The sequence below is a fragment of the Artemia sp. Qi Xiang Cuo genome, chromosome 19, assembly GCF_049724085.1.
Source record: "Artemia sp. Qi Xiang Cuo chromosome 19, ASM4972408v1, whole genome shotgun sequence".
NCBI lineage: Eukaryota > Metazoa > Arthropoda > Branchiopoda > Anostraca > Artemiidae > Artemia > Artemia sp. Qi Xiang Cuo.
Window position 1 is genome coordinate 51,358,754 of NC_142812.1, and position 18,400 is coordinate 51,377,153.

General features: G+C 33.4%; 1 protein-coding gene across 3 annotated transcripts in view; it reads left to right on the plus strand.

Moving 5' to 3' along the window:
* The window catches only part of LOC148940973 (uncharacterized), a 368,976-nt gene that overhangs the window by 313,839 nt on the left and 36,737 nt on the right, over positions 1-18,400 (plus strand). For all 3 annotated transcript variants that reach the window (XM_089105391.1, XM_089105390.1, XM_089105392.1), the window contains one exon: positions 4,334-4,474. In XM_089105391.1, coding sequence (XP_088961517.1) covers positions 4,334-4,474 — 141 coding nt within the window. The remainder of the gene's footprint in view (positions 1-4,333; positions 4,475-18,400) is intronic.

The following is an 18,400-nucleotide window of genomic DNA, read 5'->3' on the forward strand; positions in this document are numbered from 1 at the left end:
ATATGCAAGCAATGGGCAAAGTTCATAACTTGCAGCCCTTCCCCTGGGAACTGTGGGGGATTAAGTCATCCTAAAAGACATATTTATTAGATTTTCGACTATGCTAAACAAAATAGCTATCTCAAAATTTTAATCGGGTGACTTTGGGAAAAAAATGAGCGTGGGAGGGGGTCTAGTTGCCCTCCATTTTTTTTGGTCACTTAAAAAGGGCACTAGAACTTTTAATTTCCGTTCAAATGAGCCCTCTTACGATAGTCTAGGATCACTGGGTCAATACGATTACCCCTGGGAAAAAAAAAAAACAAACAAACAAACAAATAAACACGCACCCGTGATCTTTCTTCTGGCAAAAAATGCAAAATTCCACATTTTTGTAGATAAGAGCTTGAAACCTCTAAAGTAAGGTTCTCTGATACTCTGAATATGATGGTGTGATTTTCATTAAGGTTCAATAATTTTTAGGGGGTCTTTCCGCCGTTTTTCGAAAATCAGGCATATTTTTTCAGGCGCGTTACTTTTGATGGGTAAGACTAAACTTGATGAAACTTATATATTTGAAATCAAAATTAAAATCTGATTCTTTTGATGTATCTATTGGTACCAAAATTCCGGTTTTTAGAGTTTCGGTTACCATTGAGCCGGGTCGCTCCTTACTTACAGTTCGTTACCACGAACTGTTTGATTTTCGACTAGTAAAAGGAACAAAACGGTTTGAGTTTCAACACATTTTACAAGTAAATTCCCTGTTTCTTTGTTGTCAATCTCAACCATTGTACCATTTCATAAAATCTCGGACTTCAAGGCCATATCCAGGGGGAGTATCAGGCTTGATCCCTTCCCGCTGAAATTTGTGTCGTAAAAAAGTATCAAAAATGCATATAAACACATTTTGATCCGTTTTATAAGTTTTTTGTAACCCCCCCCTTCCGAAAAAAATACTGGATACGGCCGCATCGGCCTTATTTAAAAACTAATTGTTTGTTCACAGTAATTACAATATTCCAAAAGAGTTGATGTTTAATAGAAGATTTATCAAAAATTATATGGCACAGTTACCAAAGTGTACCTGAAACTGTAATAGAGTTAGGTAACCCTACTTTGTTGTTTTGTCAAAAATCAGCATTGACTTAAGGGACGTTCACATGCGTGTAAAGCTAGAGCCCCATGTCTAGACAGGTGTCCGGCCAGAAATCAATATCTACGCAACTACCGTTCACAAGTAAAATTCAGTACTTAGCTAAAACTACGAATTTAGCTTCAAGTGGGTTACAGTCGTCATTTCTCGTCAATCAAAAGAGCTTATGATGGTAAAACTTCCAAATTTTATTTCCTGGTTTTACTGTCGCTAAGATAATGAATGAGACCAGTCAAACAATTGCCTTAGCGTGCTTTATTATTATGTCTGGTGCTGCAAATTTGTTTAAAATGAAAAAAAATTAAGAAAAACATAAATTAAATTTCAATTTAAAAATGTATACATAGATGATAAAAATAGTGGAACTTGACACGTTCTGATTGTCTTTAGTCCAAAATCATAGACTTTGAGTTTTTGCCAAATCGCACGCAATGTCCACTTATCCTAAATACTTGTTGAACTTTGATCCGAAGGAGAGTAAAGAAGACATTTCTGGGAACCCATCCTGGGCAAGTTTTACCATTTTAAAGACTTAGCCAGCGTTTTAGGAAAAGCTCTTTTTGTATTATTGGTCCCTCAATTGAGGAAGGACCACATTCTGCTTGTCTTCACATTCTGGCTGGGTACATATATAAAGTCACTAAAGTTGGTTGCAATAATTTAAAAGGTGTTATGTTACAAAACATAGAATTGGAGTCTAGAACTGGATGCTTGGTTGTAATTTAGCCAAGCACCAAATTTTACTTGTGAACGGTAGTTGCATAGACATGGATTTATGGTCAGACACGTGTCTAGACCAAAGTATAATCACCTATGGAACAAGTACTGACAAAACTCTCCAAAAGTGACCCCGCGTACCTCAGCGCCTCTAGACGCAAAATGTTGTACTACTTAATCGCTCCGAGCCAAAGTACTTTGCTCCGGCCAATAATTATGCTAGAGCGTGATTCAGACGACGAGTGACCGGGATGAATTGTGTAACTACACAATTTAGTTGCCAGGTTCGCATAGGTATACAAAGGGTCATTTTTTTGTGTGGAGAGGATAGGTTTTGTCAGTACTTGTTCCGTACGTGATTATACTTTGGTCTAGACTTAGGATTCTAACTAGACACACATATTTACGCCACTAGGGGGCTCTGTTTTTTGTCTCCTTTTTACTAGGTTTCTGTTATGCAGAGAAAGTTCAAAGTCCACTTAAATATAAGCCATGTGAAATATTGCATTAAACTGACTAAGATTTAGACATCATTGTTATCACTTTCGTCTATTATGAAATTTAATCCTGGACCCTAATATTTATCTAAGGATTCAAAAAGTCCATTTCATAAACTTTGAGTTAACTTTGGATCCTGTAATCCTCTGTATATATAAACTTATCGGGTATTTAGCCAATAGAAATGTTTTTAATTAAAATATAGCCAATTTTGTTTATTTAATGTCTTATGTCAGCAAAGGATTAAGGCTTTGTACAAAGACCATTGAACAACTCTCTACGATATTCCAGTGCCAAGCTACCTGTGGAAAAGAAAGAAAAAAAGGAAAAAAAGATGCCGTTTAGGCAGAATGCTGTAGTAGCTGCCACTTTTCTTGATTTTCAAGCCAATATATTTCCCTTGCTGTTCAAGCCAAGGGACAGAAAGTTTGCTATACAGGGGTTTCGGACAAGGCGGTTCTAATAGTGTACTTTTTGTTTTGATCTGACTCTTTTTTTTTAGGAGTTATGGGTTTTTATATTTCCTAACATTGGACGGGATCGTCTATTACTAGGTTGCTAGCTACCGCTGCAACCCGGATAGGTTTTGTTAAGTGTTCTAATTTTTTTTTAAATATTGAAAGCCAGTGTAAAAAATATCGAAAGATTTTACGACTTCTGTATCAAGCTCTTTTTACTTATGTCGTGAACTCATTATTACTTGAGCTACCACGATAACTATCTTACCGTTGCTCTTTTATTTCTTATTATTTTTGTATCTTAGAAATTATTTGTATAATTTCTTTGTATTAATAATTTTAAAATTAATAAAAATCAATGACATTTTGTGTAATTTAAATTTCGGCTTCAAATACATTGAAAATATATAAAAAAAAAAATGATAAATTTGCTAACAACAATTTGGTATCTTATAGAAACCTTTGATAATTATTAGTTTATTTCTAACTTATTCTATTTCACATACTTCCTATTTAGTAAAACATTATTTTATTTTTCCGATTTCTGTTTTAATTTAATAATGCGATTATTCAGCTCTATGCGAGATTTTCCGGTAGCACTAAAAATGTGTGGTCCAAAAATGATTTTGAGTGTAAAAGACGGTATTGGGCATGCCTAACCTGACACCTAATCCATTGTAAAGGGAAGGGGGAAGCTGGATTAAACTATGATGGAGTTCACCCGGCAAGCCTACGCCAAGCGCCATCTTTGGGTTAGTGTTGGACACTAACTCCCGGTAGATTTAAGGGAGTTTCCACTGCGGTAAAATTTACGCAAATTAACAGTGAAGAGCATTGCCTGTCTTCAGTGTAGTGATATTCTAAGCCTTGGGGGAATGATGTTATGAACGCCATCTTTACTTGTTGTAATTCGTCTAGGTTTAGCCTCATTGCAGTTCGTGCTAGTTTCTGCGCCTTTTAGGTCTACTGTATTATACTTATTAAAGTCCTTTGTGTTTTAAACTTCGCTTGTTTCAAATTGACTATTTACAAATGATTTTTTTTTTCACCAAAATAAGGAAGTGCTGGGAAAATGCTATATCACAACGGGATGGACACAGAAACCTAGATAATTGTTAAAAAATAAAATAATTATAGCCTATCGATACAATGCAAACATAAGGTTGAGAGCTGTGACCATGACCTCAGGTTTATTGATTGCTCCAGTCTTAAAACGAAACATTGCAATTCTGTTGCATGTTATTTTAATAATTTGCTCTCTTTTCTCAGCGAAAACGTTGCTAGGGAAGAGTAAGGCTCGTATGCTCCCCCTCCCCCAAAATACAATCAGAAGTGAATCCGTTTCAAATTTCTTGCAGAAAATAATGAATAAACATCACTGAGCAGGCGAGATGCTGCTCCCACTTAAAAAAATTAAATACAAACGCAGTAGCTCTCAGAATTGAGCAATAAGCCCAGCCTAGTATTTTTACAAGCGCCAGAGATTTAAACTTTTTTTTTTAGCGCTTCTTATTTCCTCTTCTAGTAAATGTGGAGCCAGGAGAGAACAGTGACTCAAGCGGTGCGAAGGAGGAGCTTTTATCTGGAAGGAGACACAGAGAACACATTTTGAACTTGAACAAAATCATTGCGCAACAAGTTCAAGCTCGAAGCAAAGCTGTTGCTGGTAGGGATTATCCTCCTATTTTCTAATGCATTTTTTCTCTTTGGAGTATTATCTTCAACCAAACCTAGCCTAAGTAAACTTAGTCTAACCAAACTTAGCCTAATGATCCTCCAGAGGCGTTGATGGCTTAAAAGGTGTTGACAACTGTCGGTGTTTCAGCAGGGTTGCCACCCCCAGTGATTTATCACTATTTCTAGGGATTTTTTTATGTTGTCTATACATACAAATCACTAATTTAGCACATGGTTCACTAGATTATTGAAGAAAATCACCAAATCAAACAAAAAACCGCTAAAAGTTTGTGATTTTTTCTCATCGAGTGGCAGTCCTGTGTTTCAATTGTCGTATCATTTTTACAGGGACATGGAGTAAGCCTTTAACCCAACCTCATGACTCCTGGGTCTTGTATCACAAATAAGATGTCAATCCGCTGTTGTACACACTGTACATAGCTTGGGTAAACCCTGTTTTAAAATTTACGATTTTTGAAAATTTTATTATTTTGTATTTCTTATTAATCAATTAATTTCTAATTTTTTAAAATGAAGAAGGTTCTTTGGAATATATCGAACTATTCCAATTTGGAATTGTTATTTGGAATTCCATTTTGATGTATCTACGACCTGGCAATGATGTTGTATCTTTTGCATCAAGATTTACATTGCCAAATCGTAAGCGATGTCTACTTATCCTAAATACTTGTTGAATTTTGATCCGATGGTCAAAATTCTACATTTTGGGAACCCATCTCTGGCAAATGGTTACATTTTAGAGACTTGGCCAGTGTTTTAGGAAAAGCTCTTTTTGTATTATTGGCTCCTCAATTGATGAAGGACAACATTCTGGCTGTTTTCACATTCTGGCTGGGTACATATATAAAGTCACTCAAGTTTGTTGCAATAATTTAAAAGGTGGTATGTTACAAAACATACAATCAATAGAAGAATTAGACAAATTATTCAGAAATACATTTTGGGTTTGGTGACAGCTAATAAAACGCTGTTGTTTCTGAAAAGTAGGTTTTAAGGATTAAAAGATGCTGAAAACACAGCTGTTAAATAAAAAATTTAATTGTCCAGGTACTGTTACTAGCAAAAAATATGATAATAACTCTGAAACGAGAAAATAACTCTTTTACGCGATGTGACCTTTTCGGAGGAGTTCAAAAGAGGAGGAGTTCAAAAGAGAAGGAGTTCAAAAGAGGAGGAGTAGCTGAAAGAACTATTCAGACCGAACGAGACTTCGTCCAGGGTATGAGCAAATATTCTCGTTGTTCCTTTCGGAGCTCGTTCTTGATCCAACATAATGAAGGAACCTTTGAATTAAATAAAATTGGTAGGAGTGAATAAAACTTGAGAGCCATGGCTAAATAGAGTAAAGCCAAGGCAGATTATCCTCCGAGAGGCAAAGTTGGCATAATTTTTTTATAGTTGTATAAGAATGATTGTCATTTCACTTGCTGATAGATAGTCTATCATTCATTATAGGACAAAATAAAGTAGATTGATATTGAATTAGGATAATTGAAACAGTCTAAGAGTTCGTGAGTTCTTGTCGTTGAGCCATCTATTTGAAGGGGTTAGAGTATTTCAGCTGAATTTTGGCCTGAAGTAAAACTAACTGTCTTAGATTTTCACATTTAGAGGTTCGTCCCCATTTTGGTCTTTGATATAATAGGGGTCACCAATTCACCAATAAAAGAGATGCACAATTTTTCGATTTTGTCTTAACTTATTTCTAAATAAGTTAACTAATGAGTCCACACTAGTAGAAGACTTAGTGTGACGATGAACCTTCTAAGTAAACCCAGCAGTACCTTTTTTGAAAACCTTTGATCAAATGTGCTAATGAGCAAAGTGTCCGAATGTGCTGATCAAATGTGCAGCGCTTGTCTCAAGCATCCAGCCTATATGATGCTGACAGGCTCTTTAATAAAGAGCCTAGTTCATACTTCCTTGTCAGCCCCTTTCGTATTTATTCATAATTTGTTCATTCGTATTTATGCATTTATTAATTTTATTCTTACCTATGCATTTATTTATTTAACTTATTCTTTTTTATTAATTTTGTTCTTTGATAGACGCTTTCGATTATACCCACGTTTTCATTTTGTATTTTATTTTTGAAATACAGACCATTTCAATAACGTATTTAAATTTTTTTTTATTTGTTCAAATTCAGTTTTTGAATTTTTAGTTTTTACTTTTTTCTATTTATATTTCAACAATTTTTGTTTTAATTAGTTTTCGACAGAATTAGTTCTTCAGGCAAATTTGTCATAAGCATGGGGTGTGACACATTTTTATTTTTTAATTAACAAATGAGTCACGAAAAGAAACAACAACATAGAAATCTCCATATAATTCTAACAAAACAAAATTGCATAAAGGCTACTACTAACAATATCAAAATAGGTCCCGACGCATATTAGCGTGTTTGGGACGATTCAAAAAAGGGACACTTCAACTACTAATACACTATACACTTCCTCGGGGTAAAAAACACTCTGACTCCTCCTCCCCTCCCCCACCCCTAAACAGTACATTCAAGTCAAGACTAAACATACCAAGTATAAATTAATTTGAAGTTACGGATAAATACAATAGTAATAAGCAAATATTTTTCTAAAAGAACAAACTAAAAAATTAAGCATGGGACTCTTAAAACCAAGATGTAAAAAGTAATATACCAGTAATTTCAGTAATTTACTGGAATCTACCAGTAAGTGCCAAAATAATAAATTTCGCTGGAAATATGTTATGATGGCAACCCTGCACTGGATTACTGGAAGTTTGAGATCTTGTTTTTAACATTGAATGACAGGGAGAGATATCAACAAGCTAAAATTATTTTTGTTTTTTTTTTATCGTCGACTCTTGTCAATACACGTACAGGTAGTCTAGAGTCTAGTCTAGTACAGGTAGTCTAGAAAAGTCTAGATGACTTCCGAATTTCTACTAAGAAATAAATATACATCTGAGGTAAACATAATATAATAATTTTTATACAAAGGAAGTTGAATAAAGTTAGTCTGAAAAAGTTTTAGTTTGTGCTTGAGGATGCCCAAACACTAGCGACAGTTTGAAATCTAAAAATCTAGTATATTAGAAATCTAGAATTTAATAATAATAATTTTCAAATAATTATCTTTGATTGAAAAAGAAAGGAAAGCTATTAAAACACGATAATTTACCTGTTTTTCAACTCGTTCCACCTTCTAAGCTCATATACCTTGTTTGTTAATATACCAATTTCGTTATGATAAGCAACACTAGATGGCTGAAAATGTTGCTTTTCGAATCGCGGGTCCACTATACTGTGGACCAAAAATATATTTTCGGGAATAGGGCTTAGGTCATCCCTAGCTATAATATAGGACATCAAAATATATTTGGACTCGTGTTAGGTCTATTTATAACTGAAAACCGCGATTTTATAATCTTTTTCTTATGGCTGTTACAAAATCATGAATTTTCTTTGAGCGGCATCATATTTTCGCCAGTGTTCCCACGTTAAGTCGTGAAAATAAACAAAACTAAATAGTTCAATTCGCCAACGCTTTGGTTCGTAAACATTCAAACGCTTACAATCTGTTTATTCTCGAAAACAACTACACTTTAAAAGGAAACCTGCACCTTCTTAAGCTGTTAGGCGCAACATATTTTTAGCTCTTTTGGCTAATCTTTACTCTTTTTTTCTTTAATTTGGTTACCAAAAACCACGTATCTGCATTTAGGATTTTTTTTCATTAAAAGTTTAATTCTCTTTTTTTTCAATTTTTTAAGATATTTATGGTTGTGTAAGTTTCCATTTAACCAATTCAAACAGTCAGATTTCATCTTCTCCGACCTTGATACTTTATGATATACGGTGCAAATCATATGGTTTATGGTTTATATGGTTACAGATATATGCGGTTGTGTAAGTTTCCTCTTAACCAATTCAAACTGTCAGATTTCCTTTTTTCAGTCCTTGGTTCTTTATGATATACGGTGAAAACCATATGGTTTGTGTTTTGTATGGCTACAGGTATATATGGTTGTGTAAGTTTCCACTTAACCGATTCAAACTGTTAGTTTTTTATTTCACAGTCCTTAGTACATGATGTACGGTGCAAACCATATGGTTTATGGTTTATATGGTTACAGATATATATGGATGTGTAAGTTTCCACCTAACCAATTTAAACTGTCAGATTTTATTTTCTCAATCTCTGGTACTTTATGATGTACGGTGCAAACCATATGGTTTATGGTTTGTATGGCTAGAGATATATATGGTTGTGTAAGTTTCCACTTCAGCAATTGAAAATTTCAGATTTCATTTTCTCTGTCCTTGGTATTTTATGATGTACGGTGCAAACAATATGGTTTATGATACATGTATAACTACAAATATATATGGTTCTGTAAGTTTCCACTTAACGAATTCAAACAGTCAAATTTTATTTTCTGTCCTTGGTACATGATGTACGGTGCAAACCATATGGTTTGTGGTTTGTATGGCTACATGTATATATGGTTGTGTAAGTTTCCACTTAATCGATTCTAACAGTTGGATTTCATTTTCTCTGTCCTTGGTACTTTATGATGTACGGTGCGAACCATATGGTTTATGGTTTGTATGGCTACAGATAGATATGGGTTTTTAAGTTTCCACTTAACCAATTTATACAGTCAGATTTCGTTTCCTCTGTCCTTTGTACATGATGTACGGTGCAAACCATATGGTTTATTCTTTGTATGGCTACAGATATATATGGCTGTGTAAGTTTCCACTTAATATATATATATATATATATATATATATATATATATATATATATATATATATATATATATATATATATATATATATATATATATATATATATATATATATATATATATATATATATATATATATATATATATATGTATATATATATATATATATATATATATATATATATATATATATATATATATATATATATATATATATATATATATATATATATATATATATATATATATATATGTATATATATATATATATATATATATATATATATATATATATATATATATATATATATATATATATATATATATATATATATATATATATATATATATATATATATATATATATATATATATATATATATGTATATGTATATATATATATATATATATATATATATATATATATATATATATATATATATATATATATATATATATATATATATATATATATATATATATATATATATATATATATATATATATATATATATATATATATATATGGTTGTGCAAGTTTCCACTTAACCAATTCAAACTATTAGGTTTCATTCCCAGTGTCCTCGGTAAAGTAGTTGAAAATGCTCTGGGATTATATTAAAATTAATTTTCAGAAAATCTTCGAAAGTATTATTCAGGACCGGATCGAATAGGTGCAGGACCCGATAAAATTCTACTTTTTGCTGGGCCCTCTCTATATGTTAAATATTTAAATACAATATACTTCCATAGTAGCTTACGTACGCAAAAAAGTTCACGTATGTAGGGCAAAATCTCTCTAATATAGGACTATTCTAATGAAATTCAGTAAATATGACATGAACTTTTACGGGTATCAGTTCTCTATATTATAAAGTATATATTATATAATAATAAATACATTAATAAGTTTCATCCATCAATGCAAATTAAATATGAACATATTTTTAATTATCTAATATTTAATTATTTTATACATTTTTAACAATCTGCTTTAAATTTCAAAATATTTTTCTTTTGTTCATTTTAATGGTAATGCGGCGTTCTTTCAAATGGGAAGCCCGAATGGGACAGTCGCCCTTTATTCGGTCCTGGTTTTATTCACCTACTTTCTTCTGCCTGTTACTACTTGCCTACTTTCTACTTTATTTCCTACTTTCTTTAAAATATTAAAGAAAGTTATTCTGGAAAAAGCAATTGTTTACCATAATTGATTTCCAGAGTTAACTGCCAATTCTATTTTCAGTCACCTTCAAATTTCTTGATAAATCAACTACACACTGAAAACTGTATTCTTTTTATATGCGTCCTTAACTAGCCCTTTGATATCCTTGCTTTGTAATAGCAGATGGAAGGATGTTGTCAGAGACCCAGGGGGGAAGGGAGATCTTCTCAATAACAGATACTAAGCTCTCTAAGATTACTACTGAGATTTGATTCATCTGTTGATGTGTTTATTTTACTGGAAGGGAGCGGGGCTGCTTTTCCTTCAGATTTCCGTTCTGAGCTTGGGATCTTGGGGAAATAATATGTGTTAAACATTATCCCCAAAAGGATATTGTGTATGTATGATAATAATAATAAATGTCCCGGGATTCTTAATTTTAAACCTTACGGTTTTTCGGTAATGAATCTTGGAATATTATTAAATTCTAAGTGATTGCTTTGGAAAAGTTTACAAACTCCTTGCTTAGCAAGGGATTTTTAAAGCAAGGATTCATAACTCATTTGTAAGTCTGTATTCCTTTGAGTTTAATAACACGTTTTTGCACCCTCTTAAGAATAGGCTAAGAAAGTTTTTTTTCTGAAGTACCTCGTTTTACATTTCATCCGTCATCCTTTCTAAATTCATGGCCAGAATTTTGTTCGTGTCCCCTAGGCGCTCGTGCAACCGTCTGGAAACTCCCGCGCTTCCATCCCCCTTTCTTCCTCCCATAGGAAAAGACCAATTTTCTTTAAATACTTTTGAAAATTTATAAATATTTGTAACTTGGTATTTCAATTATTATTATTATTATTGTTATGCCTGAGTCTTGAAGCTAGATGTTTCATAATTTCATAATGCAAAAATTGCAACTGTATTCCTGTTTTTTTTTTGTAATGTTGGAAATCTTGTTGGAATCTTGAAATCTTGAAAAAAGAAAATTTACAAAAGATGTTGACCTTATTTACAAGGGCTGTGATAAAACGCCCTGAATAAAACAAAGTTGACATAAAGCGTTTTTTAGTCAAGGAGTTATGTTGCTTCTTATAGGAGGTTTGAACCCCCCCCTCCCTCCCCAATGCTTGTCCAACTCATAAAAACGTAACAAAAATGAATATAAACAAATCTTTGATGCTTTTTGAAATTTTCTATTTTACAAAATCCCCCCGAAAGAAAAAATGTTGCTAGGTAATGTTGCTAGCTAATGATTGTTTTGGATACCCGACTGACTGACTATATCTTAAACAGTAAGCTCTACAAAAAAATATTGTTGAGTTCCGCCCTCTGAGGCAATAATGAGAGAAAAAAGTGGGTCATCCCCGACTGGGGTGGGAGGATGTCGTAAGGAAAGATTTAATTGAAATTAGGACTTCTGGGGAGGGTGTAAAGAGGGAGGTTTTGAATAGATTGGGATGGAGGAGGAGCGTGAGTAGCTGTGTTGGCCTCTGGTGGCTTATTGCTGTAGTTACTTTTTAGTAGTAATAGTAGTAGTAGTGATGTTTGTAAAAATCTTTCTTTATTCTTGGCAGCACTCAACAGATTTGGTAATTCAAAGGGCAATATGTTACAATTCTACAACTTAGATTTACAGTCGACATACCTAAACTTAGTAAGGAACTAACTAAGTATAAAATATAAAGAAGTAGCGAAATAAATAGCCTAATAACTAAATAAGTTAAACTTTTGCCAAATAAGTCACATATAAATAATTAATAAATCACTAAAATTAATTATATTTATTGCAAATGGAACAATGAAATAAACAAAAATATATACAAAACACGTAATATTTTTAGCTTCACTATAAATGAAATTTGTCACTTTATTATAAATGCAGCTAGCATTTCTGAAATGTGAAAATTAACACGTTTCACTATATTTATATTGGGGCCAAAATCCACTAATACTTTTGTCCAAAATGTTGTTCAGTGCGAGAATTTTGCAAACAATCATTGGTATCAACCGCAGGTTTATGAAGACACGTTTGCTGATCAAATTGTTTGCAACAATATTTTGCACTTCGGTAAAAACCTTCTAATTTGCGCATATTGCATATATGGCGTATTGACTATCTAACGCCTTCTTCTCTTAAAAACCCTATTGTAAAATCATAACCTGGATTATAAATTTTGTTGTTCCGCTGATAATTCAAATCTCGAAAACATTTTTTCACTGACAGTCACACATAATTTATGTTGTACATTCCACAAATACCCTCGAGAAAAAGACTATGGGCTTTGTCGGGTTGTATATTGGACTTATAAATTTTGCTGTTCCAATGTTTGCAATTCAACAGCTGATTTTTATACACTGGTTTTATAAGCTTCTTTGCTTCGCTAATAATTCTTCTTTTACATTACCTCGTAGTTTTATAAACTGGTTTTTTAAACTTCTTTGCTCGGTTAGTAATAGCTCTTTTACAGTGCCCCGTAGTTTTATAAACCGGTTTTATAAACTTCTTTGTTCGGACGCCGTAGTTTTATAAACCGGTTTTTTAAACTTCTTTGCTCTGTTAGTAATAGCTCTTCCACAGTGCCCCGTAGTTTTATAAACCGGTTTTATAAACTTTTTTGTTCGGACGCCGTAGTTTTATAAACCGGTTTTTTAAACTTCTTTGCTCGGTTAGTAATAGCTCTTCCACAGTGCCCCGTAGTTTTATAAACCGGTTTTTTAAACTTCTTTGTTCGGACGCCGTAGTTTTATGAACCGGTTTTATAGACTTCTTTGTTCCCCTAATAATGACTCTTTCACACTACGCCATAGTTTTATAAACTTCTTTGTTCGGCTAGTGATTGCTCTTTCACGGCACGCCGTAGTTTTATAGACTTGTTTCATAAACCTCTTTGCTCCACTAATAATGGTTCTTTCACAGTGTGCCATAGAACCTTTCAGACTAGCATGACTTTAAAGTACGTTGTGTAATGCTATCTGTTTTGGTTCTGGCCTCTTTGGTGCCCGGGGCAAAATCATGACTAGTGCCCCTCTAAAAGTGCCCCGTCTATCATCCAAAAATTTTCAGGCCAAATTTTAACAAATTTTTATTGATTAGCAAAATGTTCATTTATTAATAGCATTTGCATTTATTTAAATCTGACTTTTCTTACTTTTTCCTCTGCAAAATTATTAATTATATCGTCCCAATTGACTGCTTTTAATTCTTTAATTCGGTCTACTTTCTTACTTACTTTCTTACTTACTTACTTACTTTCTACTTACTTTTACTTTCAAGGAACGACGATGAAGACATGGGAAAAGGGAAAATTTTGGGTTCAATTTGCTTATACTTGCTGCTAAGTGCGCTCTCTAATTTATTTTAATAAATTTAAAACTAAAAAAATTATAAAATGGTAATCACCATTAGATTATTTATTTGGAATTTTGCGCCCCTCAAATTTCTGTTCCCGGGGCAAGTGCCCCCTCTGTCTTTCCCCTCCACCTTAAAACCGCCTCTGAATCTTATGGAGCTCTAAATCCCCTCTGAATCTTATTTACTCTAGCTCTATTTTATTTAGAATTTTACTCCATGTCATTTTATGCTGCGTTACGGGAAAGTCAATAACCGAACGTCAATAGCAAATGAAAAAGGAATTTCTGGATGGGCAGTTAATAAATTTTGAAAATTAGTTAGTAATTTTTTCTAGGAAGCCTTTCATGCTTGGTCAGAGCTTAAATCTCCATATCCATTCCGCATCATTAATTTTTGAATAGTCTGCTTAGGACAACTGTGATAATCTGTGATAAACTTGTGTAAAAAACTGCTTTACGTCATATATCACACACAGAAAGAGGTATCCAGGATTTTCTTTGCTGGATCCTGGTTTCAGCGGTAGCTGCAAACTAGTAAAAGACGAACTTCAGCCAATAGTAACCAAAATTAATTGTTTTCAACCAAATCGAATTGAAATAAAAAGTCGGAATCGCCATGGCCGAAGACCCTATAGATGAAATTAACAGTCCCCTGACTTGAACAAGAAGGAAAATCACTGTTTTTTGTATGTGAAGCACTTATGTGGCCTCTTTTTATATTTGTTTTTCTCCGTTGCTAGCGAGGTACTGAAGCATCATAGAGAGCTGTTTGAGGGGTCATTTTAAAGGAAATTGCTACCTCTACTCGCTTTTACAATTAACAAAACACAATGTTTGAAATAAAATCATTTTTTGACAAAACATATCTTCGTATACAAGAATGCGATTATTCTTCTATATGAACCTCATTCGGTACGAAGCACCGAATAAGATCCTAATCGTAGGTTATATTAGTAAAGAACAAACGCAAGGGAGTCAGGCAGTAGAGATGACATGATTTCGAACATAACATCACCTTGTACACGCAGATGCGGTTTTGTATTTTTTGTTTAATGTTACGTTTAGATAATTACAAAAGGCACAAGATATAGCTATTTTTTCAAGTGAGCCCATGAATAGCTCTCTATGATATTCCAGTACGCCGCTAGCCGCGAAAAAGATAAATAAAAAAAGAGGCCAAATAAGTGCTACCCATGCAAAAAGGTAATTTTTCTTCTGGTTCAAGCAAGGGAACTGTAATTATCCTGTTTAGAATCCCGGTAATGGCGATCCAATGGTTTCCTTTTCGTTTCGACGGCATTTTTGAGGGTTTTCAGGCTATTTTTCGAGATTCTGATATATTAGTTTTCAAAAACAAACATTTTACTATAAAAAAAAACTGAGGTAATAACTATAATTCCTGAATCAGCTATAAATGTCAATTTTTTTATCTCTAACCAGTCGTGTTTTACCGTTTTTTTTAAATTTTTGGTTTCTACGGGCCGTAGTTAGTTCTTTAATAGGTTGCAGCTACTGCTGCAACCATGATTACTTTACGAATTTTTACGTTCTTCTATTGCGAAAGGGCCTGTTTAAGCGTGAAAAGTTACACTTAACGTGGCGTAACTTACCCATTTGACATAGAACCTTCTGTAAGTAGTGTGAAAGACGCTAAATCCTGAATGCCTCTTACCTCTTTTTTGTATTTCTTCTACAGTATCTTGTGAAATATACTCTTCTTCCTCTTAAATTCCTTGTTTTATGTTTCCCTCGTATCCTTGCTTTAGAACAGCAGATAAAGGATGCTGTTGGATACCCAAGGGAAGCAAAATTCTCTCATTAGTAAGCTCCAAGCTCTGTAGTATTACTGCCAAGATATGATATCTTGGCTACTTTGTTTAAGGATATGCGATTACTGGATTCTATTAAAAGCGGATGGAAACATATCAATTTTTTTTAGGGGGGAGGGGGTAAGGGTAATTTTTGAAGTAAGTGACTTCAACAACACCTGTTTTTGTTTTATTCCTTTATTTATGCATTCAGCCTTAAGCAAATTGCTTATCGCTTGTTAGACACCATTTTTCTTACAATCGAGCCTCGCTATTGCATATCGTTAATGCTGTATCGTGTTCGATATCGCTGTAGCGTTTGTTATATATCGTTATATCAATATCGCTATATCGTCAATTAACAATAAACAAACGGTGATCTCCCCTAATACGAGGAAAGGCCATAGTAACAGACGATATCACTACGTAGTAAAAATTGTAGACTCAAGTGACGTCATCGACCCGCACCTGATGTTCTGCCAGCCATAGAGGCAGCCAACAGCTATTGAGAGCCCGAATCAGGGTTGCCACCTCTAGTAATTTATCACTAGTTCTAGCGATTTTTTATGTTGCCTAGTGATTTTTTTTCTCGCTTGTGATTATAGTGATTTTGTTCTAAAGCTAGTGATTTCTCTCAAATCTAGAGATTTTTCACCTTATAGCATTATTAAACAATTGTTAATTACACTGATAAAGGGTACTATAATTCTAGTGATTTCTAGTCAATAATCTAGTGATTTATGGGATGATCTAGTAATTTTTTAAGAATCTAATGATTTTTTTCTCGCCGGGTGGCAACCCTGGCAGGGATAGTTCTAATGCACGAAAAACGCTGAAAATGAATGTGAGGATTGCCGCCCTATCGGTCGGATCCTCCTCAGTCATCAAACCGAAAGATGATTAAGATACTTCTTCTACTGAGACATTTAATTAGGTTAAACGACGAAAGTTAATTTGGGCCCGTAAAAAGAGCAGGTGTATGTATCTTAATTTTTTTGGCAATATTTTTAAATTACATATTTATCTCTCATTTTCTTTTTCTAAAGTTGCATTTAAATCGACAGATTCTTTGCAGTTTTTTCCTTATTGTTGTCGCTTCCGTATATTTCTGTTTCCAAGAATTTCCATAATTTTCTAAAAGAAAATGCTAATGAAAAGAATTTCTAGCGATTTTAATATCCACCTCGCTATTCAAGCGATTTCCTGGTAATAAGACAAAATCGTAATATTTCTGGATGTAACCTCTGTGAATTTGAGATTTCAGGCAATCTCCTAAAAATCTGGCAAAGTGAAAAAACTGCTTTTGGTATCCACTTGAAAACAAAATAAGGAGTCCAAGTCACTTTACGCATTTGTACATACATAGTGTACATAATATACATACAATATACAAAATATACATGCAAATGATTGTAAGAATACAGAGAGAAGGACACATCAACCATCTTTTGCACTGTGAGTGATGAATGTTTCATGATTTTCACATGTAAAACTTACCGTCCGTAATTATATCTCTTGCATCAGGCATCTTTTATCTTGCATCATGCATTTGAACACACCTTTTAGTTTTCTAATTCTGTCACCCTAGTCATTATTTTTATTGCACTTTTATTAATGTTTTGAAAAACCTCCTAATGTGGTTTTTCAAGTGGATTATTTGAAACCAAGCTCTTAAGTTTAATCGATCATCTTTTAGCGAATAATGTGAAAATATATGGAAATACTGCGAAAATCCTCAGGCGTAGGGATGGGGGTCGACCCAGAGGCTCGCATGTGCAAGGGCTGGTTTAACTCTTTTTTTAGTTTTCCTTTAACTGTTTAACTCTTTTTTTTACTCTTGGCGATTTCCTGCGACAATCTACAATCCTTATCTCGATTAAAGAATTAATCACAGAAAACGAAAAATCATCAATATTAATTGAAGATTGTCTATTCGACTGCAGCCAACTGGAAAAGATGTCTGATAGTAAAAATGGTCAAAACTGTTTGACCAAAAATGGTTAAACATTTCAAAATTTTTACGTTACGTTATTAATACAGTCACTAACTCTATTGATCTGAACACCCATGGTGGACATAATACCGCTAGTAATGTTTATCCCGTATTGAAATATCGTATTCCCGCATTGGCATACAGAGTAGGATGTTTGCTGACAAAGGCTGTCACCAGCAGAAATTTGACAAATAAGTATTTTTCTTAACCTTAAAGAAATTAAAATTCAAGAAAACTAGAAATTAAACTTTGAAGAAATTGAACTTTGTGAATTTTTTTTTGCCAAAAATGAGTGATAATGAGCACTGGAGGCGTTTTGCGTCTAATTCTGGCGAATATTAACAGGATTAACACGTTCTGAAGATTTCATCATAGCCATGGTCAATACTTTCAAATTTTTCCGCTGATTTTAGGAATCTCATGTCAGAATCAATTGAGTTTCTTGTTTGACTAATCCTGATGCAACCCGACTTTGGAAATTGAGATTGTCACAAAAAGCGTAGTTTTTAATCAGGTCACGGACAAAGGCCCATACTTTAAAGATTGTCTTTTTTCCTTCGAAATATCATATTCCCAAATTTGAATTTCTCTTCCGTGACTTTGGTCACGGAATTACGCACTGTTTGTGCGTAAAGCGCTACTTAAAATTTTTACTAAGAATACCTCGAGACTTCTATTGTGATTTTGACAAGGGCGATGACTAATTACGTCGACCAAAACCAAATGAAATGGCTATATCATAAATGAACCGAATTAAAATTATAACGATCGCTACACATATTATTTGAACAAGAGCTTATGAGAATCTTCCATTGAACTTTTATATCCCACCATACCAAATTCAAAGTG